Here is a 13012-nt window from a genome sequence, read left to right on the forward strand (position 1 = left end):
TGAATGTTACCGGCTTTGGACTAGCGCGTCTTCCGGCTCGAGAGCGTGATTAGAGGCTTCGGCCTCAGTCTTCCAGATTTCCATAATTGCAGTGTGCTTTTTTGTCTTTGTTATTTCAGCGCTTGCCTAAAGAACCGGTTGATCTTGATACTTGCCTCAACTGTGCTCTTACCTGGTGGGATATTCTGCCTGATTGTTCCCCTCCTCCCCCAGTAGTGCGCAACTTCGTAGACAACACCCGTACATCCACCTCCCACCGCCTCCCCACCAAAACAATTTCCTGGAAAAAAATATCCTCCTGGATCAGACTACCAACCCACTCCTCTTGACCACTTGGGTTTAATTACTTGGCCCGCGTTCTGATTCCACTCCGGGAACGCGACCTGATCCTTTTCTTCCACTCTTGGTTTGGCAGTTGGCGTTGAGCGGGCGAAATGTCTCTGCTGCCCCCCGAAGTCCATTCCGCCCTCTCCCAGTTGCTGCGCGGACTGAGCACCGCAGACAACAACATCCGTTCCCAGGCGGAGGCGCAGCTGAACGATGACTGGATCCAGAACCGCCCCGATGTCTTGTTGATGGGCCTTGCGGAGCAGCTCGAGAACGCCGAAGACACAGTTGTAAGTACTCTACACGAGCATGGAGGGGTTGCTTTATTATGAGGGGGATCTGGCAGCATTCGTCGTTGCCGTTACCAGCCAACCCCGCATAACAGATGACAGGATCTTAATCTTATTGATTGCTTCTCTCATAGACACGCTCGTTCGCCGCTGTTTTATTCCGAAGAATCGCGACCAAGACGCGCAAAGACCCCGTTACAAACGATGCTAGAGAGCTCTTCTCAACGCTCGCCCGCGAGCAGAGGCTGGTAATTCGGCAGAAACTCGTCACATGTCTCACCAGGGAGACCGCGAATGATGTCCGGAGGAAGACTGGTGACGCTGTGGCCGAGATTGCGAGACAGTACACCGATAACGGTATGCACAACGTCGGGAGTGAGATGGGTGATGGTTGATAATTGGTCTGACGCGTGGTTTTCTTTCTATCCTAGGCGATCAATGGCCGGAACTGCTAGGTATCCTTTTCCAAGCCAGTCAAAACCCAGATGCAGGTCTACGGGAGGCCTCTTTTCGGATCTTCTCGACGACTCCTAGTATCATTGAGAAGCCTCATGAGGATGCTGTTATCAATGTCTTCGGCCAAGGCTTCAAAGATGACGTCGTTTCAGTATGCTTCCAATATTTCGTCTTGAGAGCCCTGTTCTAACATTCTATTCGCAGGTGCGCATTGCGGCCATGGAAGCGTTCGCTTCATTTTTCCGCTCGATTCCCAAAAAATCTCAGCCAAAGTTCTTTGGTCTTATGCCCGAAATGCTCAACATTCTACCTCCACTGAAGGAGTCTTCTGAGAGTGATGAACTTTCATCAGCCTTCCTGGCCCTGATTGAACTGGCCGAAATCTGCCCGAAGATGTTCAAGGGCCTCTTCAACAACCTGGTCAAGTTCAGCGTTAGTGTCGTTGCGAACAAGGAGCTCAGTGATCAAGTCAGGCAGAATGCTCTGGAGCTGATGGCCACATTTGCGGACTATGCCCCCGCAACTTGCAAGAAAGATCCGGATTTCACGCGGGAGATGGTGACCCAGTGTTTGAGCTTGATGACCGATATTGGTGAGGACGATGACGATGCAGCTGAATGGAACGCGTCCGAAGACGTAAGTCCTTTCCTATAACTCTTCTCAAATCATGCTGACGTTCTTTAGTTGGATTTGGAAGAAAGCGATCTGAACCATGTTGCCGGTGAACAATGCATGGATCGTCTTGCCAACAAGCTTGGAGGCCAAGTTATTTTACCACATACGTTCGATTGGATTCCCAAGCTGATGTCCTCCGCTGCCTGGCGTGACCGACATGCCGCGCTCATGGCCATCTCCGCAATTTCTGAAGGTTGTCGCGACTTGATGGTGGGCGAGTTGGACCAAGTCCTCAGCCTTGTTACTCCTGCTCTTGAGGATCCTCACCCGCGTGTTCGGTACGCCGGCTGCAACGCCCTTGGCCAGATGAGCACAGACTTTGCGGGAACCATGCAGGAGAAGTACCACCAGGTCGTGCTTAACAAAATCATTCCTGTTCTTGGCAGCGCCGAACCCCGCGTCCAGGCTCATGCTGCTGCTGCGCTGGTCAACTTCTGTGAAGAGGCCGAGCGTCACATCCTCGAACCTTATCTCCAAGATTTGCTGAGAAATTTGCTGCAGCTTCTCCAGAGTCCCAAGCGTTACGTGCAAGAACAGGCCCTTTCCACCATTGCCACGATTGCTGACTCTGCCGAGAACGCCTTCGCGACATATTACGGTGAACTGATGCCAATGCTGTTCAACGTATTGAAGGAGGAGCAGTCCAAGGAATATCGGTTGCTACGTGCAAAGGCCATGGAGTGCGCCACGTTAATTGCTCTTGCTGTTGGAAAGGAAAAGATGGGCCAAGATGCTCTGAACTTGGTGCAGTTGCTAGGCAACATTCAGCAGAACATCGTCGATGCAGACGACCCCCAATCGCAGTATCTGCTTCACTGCTGGGGTCGCATGTGCCGCGTCCTTGGACAAGACTTTGTGCCTTATCTTCCGGGGGTGATGCCGCCCCTTTTAACTGTCGCTGCTGCGAAGGCTGATATTCAGCTGCTGGATGACGAGGACCAGATTGACCAAGTCGAACAGGATGAAGGCTGGGAGCTCGTGCCATTGAAGGGCAAGATCATTGGCATCAAGACGAGCGCCCTGGAGGACAAGAATACTGCCATCGAACTCATCACGATATACGCCCAGATTCTGGAGGCTGCTTTTGAGCCATATGTGATGGAGACCATGCAGAAGATCGCCGTCCCCGGGCTGGCATTCTTTTTCCACGACCCCGTGCGTGTCTCGGCAGCAAAGTTGATTCCGCAGCTGCTCAACTCGTACAAAAAGGCGCATGGAGTCCAGTCAGCTGGATTCGCCAACATGTGGGTCGGCGTTGCAGAGAAGATTATCGAGGTGCTGAGCGCGGAGCCGACGGTGGACACGCTTGCCGAGATGTACCAGTGCTTCTACGAATCTGTTGAGGTCGTTGGCAGGAATTCTCTCGGACCAAACCACTTACAGGCATTCATCCAGTCTGCCAAGTCAACGCTCGAAGACTACCAGCAACGGGTGAAGACGCGGGCGGAAGAAAAGGCGGAGGCAGACGATGGGGAAGAGGAGAACCCAGACTACGAGTACGCCATCGAGGACGACCAGAACCTCCTTAGTGATATGAACAAGGCATTCCACACCATCTTCAAGAACCAGGGCACATCTTTCCTCCCTGCATGGGAGCAGTTGATGCCATTCTACGATGCGTTCATCACGAGTCAGGACCCGACGCAACGACAATGGGCCTTATGTATCATGGACGACGTCCTCGAGTTCTGCGGACCTGAATCTTGGCGGTACAAGGACCACATTATCCAGCCATTAGCTGCTGGGCTCACGGATACCAATGCGGCCAACCGCCAGGCGGCAGCGTATGGTGTCGGAGTTGCTGCGCAGAAGGGTGGAGAGCCATGGGGTGAATTCGTCGCCGCCTGCCTACCAAGCCTCTTCCAGGTCACACAATTCAGCCAGTCACGATCAGAGGAGCATGTGTTTGCTACCGAGAACGCATCTGCAAGCATAGCGAAGATTCTGCACTACAACAATAGCAAGGTGTCCAACGCGGCAGAACTAGCCGCCAACTGGATTACTACCCTACCCATCACCTTTGACGAAGAGGCCGCGCCATATGCTTACTCTTTCCTCGCACAGCTGATCGACCAGTAAGTTTCGCACTCCCATGCCTAAATACATGTCAACTAACAATAACAGGCAAAACCCCGCCGTCATGTCCAACGCAGCGCAGGTCTTCGGATACATCGTCCAAGCCCTAGACGCCGAGACGCTCCAAGGCCAAACAGCCGGCCGCGTTGCCAACTCCGCAAAGGCCCTCGCGCAATCAACAGGGCTGAACGCCGACCAGATCCTTGCTGGCGTGAGCCCAGAGAATCAGGCGGCCGTCCGCAGCTACTTCCAGTGATCCCTTTACCTACCTATTTTTGATGTGATGATTTCTTTTTTTCCACTTTTCTATTATATGAGATGCGAGACTTTTCCCTCTACCCACTTTTGACTCTTTGACTATTACACGCGCATGTTACGTAGGTACATGTCTAGACAAATGAATGATGTTTCAGACTTCATTTTATTATTAAAATACCTAGCGGCACTAGGCGGTTCTGTTGCATGGTGCTATTCCAGACCGCAGACCTTTCGCGCGGTGATAGATAGGTATACGTGACCTAGAAAGGCCGTTAAGATAGTTGAACAGCTTGCCAGTGACCATAATCAAAGATCTAAGCGTCCGTAACATGGAGATTGAAGAAAGAAACTCGAACAGATGTCATTAGTATAGCACGTGCGCCTTGAACGCCATAAAAAGCCCATACAGATCAAATGACATAACATGACAGCAACCTCCCAAGTCCAAATCATTCATACATGGCGAAAGAAGGAGGAACCGGGCTAGCAATCAGCAATCATAAGAGTTAAAGCGATGCGAAAATCGAGCAAACCAAGTCAGGTTGAACAAGCAGATTAATTAATCATTAGAGATTACTCGTTGTCCCCCGCAACCGCAGCCCGTAATTCCCAGACAAGGTCGTAGCACTCTGCTAGCAGCGCATTGACGCCGCCTTGGCCCTCTGGGATATCGTTGCCGATGTAGAATTTGCCGTCGACGCGCATGTTGTCGATTGAGTTGAGCTTTGGAGCGTTAGTAACTGGGGGTTGACTGAACTGGAACTGGTCACGCTATGATTATAACTTACCTTCATACTGTACGGGTAGAGTTCGCGCGAGTTGGAGACGCCGCCAGACTCTTTGACCTCACATAGACACCGTTTTAGGGTCTGGAGCTGGTTGAATACTGGTAACAGGGCCTCTGAGACGGGCTCTGATGAGATGAGGAGTGCGTAGATATACGCGTAGCTTCTCCTAATTAGATATAGAAGGGTCTATACAGTATGGTTTAGTTAGTGGACCGGATAAATGGGGCGTAAAGCTCCTACCCGCTGTGCATGGAGATCTGCCGGCTTGCCCTCGGCATCGACAAAGTTGCCATTGACTCTCGCCTCGTCAATACCGTCGAGTTTGCGTTGGTAAAGGAACAGGTCTGTCTCGCGGAGAGACCATGCCTGCGTCACGGAGAGCCGATCAAGCTGATTGCGGATATCGAGTAATCGCTCGTACTGATCTCGGAAGCGCTCTTCAATTTGCCCCTCGCTGTCAACAAGTTAGCCAGGCGATGGCGACTTCACTAGGCAGTTGAGAGCAGACCGTTCTAATACAATCTCCGTCCACCGCCAACACCGGTGCAGTAATGATTTCACCTCCTCTTGATTCTCAAATGGGTTACCGTTGGAATCGACAAGGTTGCCGTCCTTCATTGTGCCCTCGATCTTTTTCAGTTGGTCTCGAAGCGAGTTTACTTCCGAGGCGGAAAACTATAACCGCACCTTCATCAGTACGAGTTTTCTGACTGAGGATAGGTAACAGACCTTTGAGCGGGTATTTACGGCAGCAGTTGATCGAAGAACAGATACTAGCGTTTCGTGTGTTGATGCGAGCTCAGGGCTTAACTTGGCCAATGCAGTCTGTAGTTTGTCTAGTTTGACCTGGCACTTATCCAGGCGACTTTCGAGTAGCGTCAATAGTGCGGGCGAGTGGGCTTCTTTGCCTCGGTCTATCGTTTCGCGCATTTCTTTGAGGGTTGTCGTGATCGAACTGAGGTCTTTCGTGCTGTAAAAGCCGGCTTCTTCTAGGTGGTCGAGCAGTCGCTGCAGGCTGAATCAGTATCGTAATACGGAAGTACAGACTTGGCGGTGCATACTTGTACTGTAGCTGCGAGAGAATACCTTTAAAGCGGTTGACATTAGTTCAGTTTGTTGCAACTGGCTTGAAGGAACTCACACTGCCGGAGCTTCATTGTTTCTCCCAACCGTCAGGAACAAGAGTGAAATTAGCTGGAAGCAGTCATCCAAGACGTAATCCACTAGAAGCGCGCAATAACACGATATTAGCGCATTCACTCCGAAATCTCTGGACCACGCCACTAACATCGGTTATTTGCCAGACGGCGGTTTTGGTCTTTTCGAACAGCATTGAGCTTTTCCACCTCTCTGATCACCTCTTCATAGATCGGAAGTACATCTCGAGACCTGATATAGGACGATTTATCTTGTTTCAGCAGATAAAGTGCGTCGCGATAGCGAAGTACGGATTCTAAGATTGGTTGCTCTTTCGGATCAAGCGGGGTTTGTATAGCGGGGGACTCCATCGTGGTTGGAGGTGTCGGCGGTGCAGGGAGCAAACGGAGAGAGGTATATCGGGTGTATCAGATGCTTAGAGATCGACCGTAAGGCAAGGAGGAAAAAGAAAAGCAGCGATCATGCACAAACCCGAGCGATAAGGTAGCCAAAGGTACTCTCTATAGAACAGCCCATCTATGATGTCGCCCCGTCCGGATTCGGGTTAGCGGCTAGATCACGGGAACAGGTGCTCGGTCACGGGACTCACGGGACTCAAGGCGGACGCTAAGCCGCAAGTGGACAGCCCTAAGCGAGGGCTTCTTTCTCCGCCAAACACACAATTTCCGCGTTGGGTCTGGCTGTTCGTTGACTCCCCGTCCGACTTCTTCAAAGCCAGTCGTTGATAAAAAAAGGTCTTCCCGTCCTTTCTCTCTTCTCCCCTATCCCTCTCGACCAGTCCAACGACAACCATCGACCACCATGTCTACCGCCGAGCTCGCCTGCTCTTACGCCTCTCTCATCCTCGCGGATGAAGGTATTGAGATCACCGTATGTATTCCCTGGATTTATACCCCTCGTTCGGGGACAATGGAATTGCCGGAAGAGTGAATTGTCGCGCGAGGATGCTGGGAAAATATGCGCAGAATTGGAAGAAGGAATTGCGCGTTTTGGAATTGGCAACATCGGCGTGAAGATCTAGGGCTGATTGTTCTGGGATTTATAGGCCGACAAGCTCCAGACCATCCTTGCTGCCGCTAAGGTCCAGGAAGTCGAGCCCATCTGGACTTCCATCTTCGCCAAGGCTCTTGAGGGCAAGGACATCAAGGACCTCCTGACCAACGTCGGCTCTGCTGGTCCCGCCGCTCCCGCTGCTGCTGGTGGTGCCGCCGCCGCCGGTGGTGAGGCCGCTCCCGCTGCTGAGGAGAAGAAGGAAGAAGGTAAACAACAACCCGATAAACGGCGTCGAAAATCAGGTCGAGTACTGACCAGTTTCTACAGAGAAGGAGGAGTCCGACGAGGACATGGGCTTCGGTCTCTTCGACTAAGCGCATCGCACCAACAACAATCCCGTTCGGCTTCCCGTTTATTTTTCCTTTTCCTTTTCCTCCTTACCTCGCTTCTTTCCGACCTCGCTTCTTCCACCCTCTCATATCTCTCTGTACCCGATACTCCGCAATCCGCACGAAGATCAAAAAAGGGAAAAAGCAAAATCGAAAAATACACGGACAAGGACATCCTTTGGGACTGGGCGCTGTGCTTGCATTTGCATGATGGATTTCGTCATGGCAGAGGTACTAGACCGGATGACGCTAGGATTTCGGCTGTTGGGAACACCATGGTGAAGGTGAATGGACAGGCAGCATGTATGGTAGTCCGCGGGCGAGGTCTAGCTGGCCGTCTGCGGTTCTCTATCTGATATATGTTGATCAGCTACTTTGATTCTTTTGGAGCTTAGTTGCCCAGCTCTTATGCGATGTCTGTCATGCGACCATGAACAAAAGGTTTCCGTCTGCATTAGATCTCAGGTCTTGGATGATTTCCGAGACGCACCGTAGCGTAGCCTCATGTAGTCTCATTCCTTTCATGTTCCGAGGACCTATATATATAGTATTACATGCGAGCTAAATAGTGCAACCCTAACTAATAATACCTGGCTCCAGGCCAGACCGAGCAACTATAACTTTTAAGCATGTCCAGCATCACTAGGCAAGCAACTATAAAAACCCACCTAAGCGACTGCGGCGTTCGCGTCCGTAACTGCATACAGACGGAACTGCACAAAGATTGTCACATCTTCAACCATCGTACCCAAAGAGCCAATTAGCCAAGGCAAGTTTGTGATGAAGTAGTTCTTCTCAGTGGAATGGCAGAGTATCTATACACATTAGTCGGGCAGGACATGGTACTGAGTTAAAAATGCAGACTCACCCCAGCACCATAAGTCAAGTTCCCCATTAGTGAGAGAATGAAGAACAAGAGCGAGAGCCCTTCGCAGGACTGATCACGGTAATTTTTGTAGATCTGGGGTAGTCGTGCCCTAAAAAAGCACTCGTCAGCACCATAACCACTAAAGCCAAAACGACAACGGAAAATGCGGACACATACCCCAGGTAGCAAATCGCACTAATATACCCCAAAACCTGCGCCCCAGGCGCCATATCAACGCCTCCATTCCCACCATCATCAAGTGGCGCGGGCTTCCAAACCCCAGTCTGCCACGCAACAGTCCACCCCGCCATCCCAATAACACAGATAGCCAAAACACTACTCAGATTCTTCACCAGCGCCCCCTGACCCACCCTATTCTCCTGAACGAGCTTCGCAAGCGTCGCGTCCGACCACTGCGCTTGGCCCATTCCCTGTTCCTGTGCACCAACGGCGTTGTAGTCCCTCCTTCTCCTATCCCCATTCAAACGTTCATCATCACTAGACCTCCGCCCGAGTAAGGGCGTCGTCGGCTCCGGCGTAGCAGACGACGAATTCCGCAAGTGCAGCGCTGCAGCGCGGGCGTTCCGCGCACGGTAGTAGAGACATTGCCCGATCAGCACACCGTCCGCGAGACAGAAGTAGACTGCTATTGCGACGATTACGGGGACGAGGCTCGCCCAGGCGCCGCCGGCAAGATTTGTGATGTCGCCGACGAACCAGACGAAGAGGAAGAGGAGCGAGATTGCTTCTGCGTTGCCGTTGCGGTAGTTTTCGATTAGTTGGGGGACCTGGAGTCACGTTGATTAGTCGACTTCAAGGGCAGGTCTCTAGGGAGTAGGGATGGAGGTAGGAGACATATGTACCAGGAGGAAGATCCAGCAGGTCAAGGAGATCGAGCCGAGGAGACCGGATGCGGCTTCGCGGGGCGTTAAGGGGACGGATTCGCTGGCCATGGTGGGAGGGCCTGGTGTTAGTCGGTAGACTCGAGAACTGAATGTTATCGGTGTGGTCGCATGAGTTGGGAGTTGTACTTTGTAGTGCGAGAGCAGAGATTTTGATGCAGGGTCACAGCAGATCTTGAAGCTTCTCCAACGGCTAATTGCGGGGTGGAGCCGGATCCGCTGCTTGCTGGGAATGGGTTGACTAAGCTGGGATTGATGAGGTCCTTGTCTGCGTTCTTTCAAGAATTGCAGTAGTACTAATTCTGAGAGTGTTAGGAAGAAAGATGTCACCTATATAGTTCTCTGCAGAGTAGAAATTCCTCTACTATATTTAGGCCAAACAGGGTGCATCGATGGTGAGACTTGACGTACGTCATGTGTGCGGAACTTATGATCGCCCAATCGGCTCCACGACAATTCTACGACCTGCATGGTAGAACAATAACGGCACCCCTTATTGGACTCTCAAACGTGAGGCTGCTTGGCCAACTTAAGCAAGGCGTCGCTTTCTATGGCTGTTATTTGCGGAATTTGGTTAGCCCTCAAATACAAGTCGAACGTCTTCGCCAGCTGGAAAACAGACGCCTTGCTGGTGCGGTAGGAGTACCATCCGCCTGAGGCGTTGTCGGGAATAGACCCGACTCTGGCTGCCATCATTGCGTAGATGGAATGTGGCGGGAGGTGGAATGGTGGGTTATTTCCGCTGGTTTGAGATTGAGAGACTCGGTCTTGGAATGGTGGTGTAGATTTGCTAGGCAGGAATTGTGAGAGGTGTTTCATTAGGAGCATTGGTCCTAGTGCATTCACCTTGAAACTGTCTAAAGCACTTGCCGCGTCGATTGGCCCGGGGATTTCTCGACGTGGAGGATACTAGAAACTGTAATGGCCAGCCGGAGGGGTGTATCCGGAAATAGCGAGCGTATGTTCGAGGCCATCTCAAATATTGAAGACTCGCCTGTGTACCTATTAGCCAGGAACTAGGACTCGGGTGCATGAAATCCATACCGGTCACGTCCACTTCATAGACCGCGAGTCTTCTCTCCAGCTTTTTAGCATTATGATTGACCTTATCGAGCAAGCGACTGCGAGTACCATCGCAATTTTCCTGTGCGCTTGCAATGGCAGGTAGATTTGTATGAGTGAGGAGCTGCTGTACAAACGCGAATCCCAAGCCCTGTGAGGCTGGAGTCACGATAGCAAATCCTGACTGTACAGATGCCATTTCTTTTGCAGGCAGAAGTACTATTGCAGGAACTGCGTGATGAGAGATTTGTTGCTGATGAATGTGTATATCGGACTTTTCGATCCCTTCGATCCCTTTGATGGCTGGCATCATCATCATAGATTGGAGGCTGGAGAGTGGAGATAACTTTATTTACTCCGCAGATTATTTACTGCCTCAATCTATGAAATATAATCTAGTTCGGCAACACAGGGGCAGATACAGACACAAATATATTCGGGAATAGACCCTGTTCGAAGCTGCTAGAAAGTGGAAACTTGGCCATTCGTTGTTCAGGTCGACAAGTTCATGTTCACTTCCAACGTCACTATCGAACAGATCTTGGTCGGAGATCTCCCAGTCATCATCAGACTGCCTATCGTCGCTCCAGTTCCATTCCTCATCTTCATATAAGATCCGCTTCTCCCCTGTGATGCGATCATACACCAAAAATCTAACGATGTATGCTTGTGGCAAAGAACTCTCAATTTTTTTGCGGCTGGGTGTTTGTTTCGCAGTCTCAGTTGCTGCCCTTATCATTCCTTCGATATGTTCATTTCGTGGCTTGTTCCCGTGACAACGCTCATTGAAATATGCTGAGTAGGTGTGAGGCTCAACGAGGCTAAGATTGACTATGATGTTTTCAATCACCGAGTCTCGGGGCAGATCATATACATTCGCACCCGTAGAGATCGTAGAGAAAGTATTTCCTAGCCAGAGAATGGCATATACGCATTCCATCCCTGAGTAAGTGTTTTGGGATATTGTTTGGCATTTCGTTCATGGACGGCGAGCCACAGGCATCAATGGTGAGATGCAGAAGGCTTGCCGTCTCCAGAGATTCTATCAGAGCAACTGGGGACCAATAAGTCGCGAGGTATAATCTGTGAGTATCCGGTGAAAACTCGCTCACGGGAGTGGAAGCCCGTAAGACGAAAGATTGCAGGCGAGAGTCACGGGACATGAATGTTTTGAAGTGCTCGTCCAAACTCGCATTGTCCTTCCAGCCGTCGGGCCAATCGTTCTTTCCATCAGCGTAGATCGTGGGATGCCGGACAAAGCGAGCAAGCTTCTCCAGCCCTGGCTCGGGAAAGTGAAGGAAGTGGTTGTCGCTCAGGTTGACATCCTCGTACAAGATGGGCTCTGCCAGACTGTGCCACCATTTGCAGACCAAAAGACGACGAGCATTTTGTTTCTGAAGTTCCTTTCTACCTAAAATTGGAAAATCATGCAGAGGATCTCAGATGGAAGCAGGGAAAGCTGCATTTTGAAAAGAAAATCGGACTTGTGGGAGAGGTGACAACTTACGGGAGAAAGCGCGGCTGCTGTTGCCTTGTGCCTAGTAAACATACTAGTACAGGTAACAAAGGCCGCGGGAGAGAGATTGTCCAACAGAATATCTACACGCCCCAAAAAATGACCACTGGACGAATACTTCGAATGTTGCTGTCCCAAGCGTCTGTATTGAAAACAAAGACCTGGTCTTCCTAGATACCGTCGCCCGTACTCCTTCCATATTTTGAGCTGCATTGAGCACCATGCCATCTTCCAAGTCTTAACCGACACGCCTAGTCATCCTCCCCTCAGAGATGGTCAACACGCATAGATTCATCCTCCTCCACGGCCGTGGCAGCAACAGTGAGCGCATCGGTAATGTGTTCCTTCAGTCAATAGACATTTCTCAACGCCTCCCGACAGTGAAATTCATATTCCCTACAGCAAGAAAACGCCGCTCAACAGTCTTGAAGAGGATCCCGATCCATCAATGGTTTGACAACTGCTCTCTCGAGGACCCAAATACCTGCACTGAGCTACAAGTTGATGGCTTAGAGGGGACTAGTGAACTTCTGCGGACATTGGTTCACCAGGAGGCAGAGACCATGTCACGAAGAAATCACATTCTTGAAAATGTCAATGGCGATGGGAACGGGTATCGACGTGTCATTGTGGGAGGGTTGAGCCAGGGGTGCGTGGCGGTAATGTTCTGTTTATTGGGCGGATTTGAGGGTTCTGAGGGTGGAATGGTCTCGAGGCTTGGAGGATTCGTCGGGATGAATGGGTGGCTACCTTTCGAGAGGGAGATTGCGAGGATCCTGGACATGGAGAATCTCGAACAGGAGGAGAAAGATGAGAACGAGGACGAGGATGACCCGTTCGCTCGTGACTCAGACGATGCAGAAGGCGATACTGGCCTGTCCCCTCGTATCCAAGCGCTCAACCATATGCGGGATCTTCTTGATCTTCCACCAATACGAGGTGTCCAGAGTGAGGGTAAAGAACCTGTGGCACGCCTTGCAACACCAGTATCTCTCGGTCATGGAGCCGCAGATCCCAAGGTATCCGTGGATCTCGGTAGGAGAATGGTAGCTATCCTGACTGCTGGGCTCGGGATGGATGTGACGTGGAAGGCTTATGAAGAGTTTGGGCATTGGTATAAAGTACCTGAGGAGATTGATGACATACTGAAAATCTTGGAAGAGAAGGTTGGGGTTCTTGTTGAGCAGCCGTGATATAGTTCGGATAAACACTGGTAATAAATGGTACAGCCCAATACCAAAGATACAGCCACTG

General features: G+C 51.0%; 7 protein-coding genes across 7 annotated transcripts; 3 read left to right on the top strand and 4 right to left on the bottom strand.

The window, feature by feature from the left end:
* Positions 1-140: 140 nt before the first annotated feature.
* BDV17DRAFT_258349 (nuclear import receptor PSE1) lies at positions 141-4243 on the top strand. Its single transcript, XM_073757297.1, has 6 exons — positions 141-617; positions 752-974; positions 1049-1224; positions 1278-1709; positions 1758-3823; positions 3873-4243. Exons 1-6 carry the CDS (start codon positions 435-437, stop codon positions 4078-4080), a joined length of 3288 nt encoding a protein of 1095 aa, XP_073617521.1. The 5' UTR covers positions 141-434; the 3' UTR covers positions 4081-4243.
* Positions 4227-6502, bottom strand: BDV17DRAFT_258359 (uncharacterized protein). The gene is made up of 8 exons (XM_073757298.1): positions 6159-6502; positions 6012-6093; positions 5932-5956; positions 5600-5878; positions 5379-5545; positions 5111-5324; positions 4871-5056; positions 4227-4805 (listed from the first exon to the last, which is right to left on the bottom strand). Exons 1-8 carry the CDS (start codon positions 6376-6378, stop codon positions 4656-4658), a joined length of 1323 nt encoding a protein of 440 aa, XP_073617522.1. The 5' UTR covers positions 6379-6502; the 3' UTR covers positions 4227-4655.
* Positions 6503-6829: 327 nt separating this feature from the next.
* rpp1 (ribosomal protein P1) lies at positions 6830-7395 on the top strand (the record flags this gene model as incomplete). Its single annotated transcript, XM_073759912.1, has 3 exons — positions 6830-6898; positions 7074-7287; positions 7349-7395. The coding sequence occupies 3 exons, from the start codon at positions 6830-6832 to the stop codon at positions 7393-7395; spliced, it is 330 nt and encodes a 109-aa protein (XP_073617523.1).
* A 683-nt stretch (positions 7396-8078) lies between these two features.
* On the bottom strand, positions 8079-9231 carry BDV17DRAFT_289538 (PQ-loop repeat-containing protein; the record flags this gene model as incomplete). Its single annotated transcript, XM_073761680.1, has 4 exons — positions 8079-8225; positions 8279-8387; positions 8456-9066; positions 9142-9231. The coding sequence occupies 4 exons, from the start codon at positions 9229-9231 to the stop codon at positions 8079-8081; spliced, it is 957 nt and encodes a 318-aa protein (XP_073617524.1).
* Positions 9232-9514: 283 nt separating this feature from the next.
* On the bottom strand, positions 9515-10225 carry BDV17DRAFT_258365 (uncharacterized protein). Its single transcript, XM_073757299.1, has one exon. It carries the CDS (start codon positions 10006-10008, stop codon positions 9685-9687), a length of 324 nt encoding a protein of 107 aa, XP_073617525.1. The 5' UTR covers positions 10009-10225; the 3' UTR covers positions 9515-9684.
* A 113-nt stretch (positions 10226-10338) lies between these two features.
* Positions 10339-11364, bottom strand: BDV17DRAFT_36470 (uncharacterized protein). Its single transcript, XM_073764415.1, has 2 exons — positions 11355-11364; positions 10339-11296 (listed from the first exon to the last, which is right to left on the bottom strand). The coding sequence occupies exon 2, from the start codon at positions 11180-11182 to the stop codon at positions 10619-10621; it is 564 nt and encodes a 187-aa protein (XP_073617526.1). The 5' UTR covers positions 11183-11296; positions 11355-11364; the 3' UTR covers positions 10339-10618.
* A 471-nt stretch (positions 11365-11835) lies between these two features.
* Positions 11836-13011, top strand: BDV17DRAFT_36468 (alpha/beta hydrolase). Its single transcript, XM_073764414.1, has one exon. The coding sequence runs from the start codon at positions 12031-12033 to the stop codon at positions 12949-12951; it is 921 nt and encodes a 306-aa protein (XP_073617527.1). The 5' UTR covers positions 11836-12030; the 3' UTR covers positions 12952-13011.
* The last annotated feature ends 1 nt before the right edge of the window (position 13012 follows it).

This window comes from Aspergillus undulatus (assembly GCF_047715775.1).
Source record: "Aspergillus undulatus strain CBS 261.88 unplaced genomic scaffold BDV17scaffold_13, whole genome shotgun sequence".
Lineage (NCBI taxonomy): Eukaryota > Fungi > Ascomycota > Eurotiomycetes > Eurotiales > Aspergillaceae > Aspergillus > Aspergillus undulatus.

What these genes read in the sequence shown, in the direction of transcription:
- BDV17DRAFT_258349 (XM_073757297.1), top strand. Translation starts at nt 435, where the DNA reads ATGTCTCTGCTGCCCCCCGAAGTCCATTCCGCCCTCTCCCAGTTGCTG. An exon ending in TCAAAGATGACGTCGTTTCA is followed by an intron (nt 1,225 to 1,277) that starts GTATGCTTCCAA and finishes TTCTATTCGCAG; the next exon opens with GTGCGCATTGCGGCCATGGA. An exon ending in CTCGCACAGCTGATCGACCA is followed by an intron (nt 3,824 to 3,872) that starts GTAAGTTTCGCA and finishes TAACAATAACAG; the next exon opens with GCAAAACCCCGCCGTCATGT.
- BDV17DRAFT_258359 (XM_073757298.1), bottom strand. Translation starts at nt 6,378, where the DNA reads ATGGAGTCCCCCGCTATACAAACCCCGCTTGATCCGAAAGAGCAACCA. An exon ending in CCGTCTGGCAAATAACCGAT is followed by an intron (nt 6,094 to 6,158) that starts GTTAGTGGCGTG and finishes GCGCGCTTCTAG; the next exon opens with TGGATTACGTCTTGGATGAC. An exon ending in TCTACCCGTACAGTATGAAG is followed by an intron (nt 4,806 to 4,870) that starts GTAAGTTATAAT and finishes AACGCTCCAAAG; the next exon opens with CTCAACTCAATCGACAACAT.
- BDV17DRAFT_258365 (XM_073757299.1), bottom strand. Translation starts at nt 10,008, where the DNA reads ATGCTCCTAATGAAACACCTCTCACAATTCCTGCCTAGCAAATCTACA.
- BDV17DRAFT_36470 (XM_073764415.1), bottom strand. Translation starts at nt 11,182, where the DNA reads ATGGAATGCGTATATGCCATTCTCTGGCTAGGAAATACTTTCTCTACG.
- BDV17DRAFT_36468 (XM_073764414.1), top strand. Translation starts at nt 12,031, where the DNA reads ATGGTCAACACGCATAGATTCATCCTCCTCCACGGCCGTGGCAGCAAC.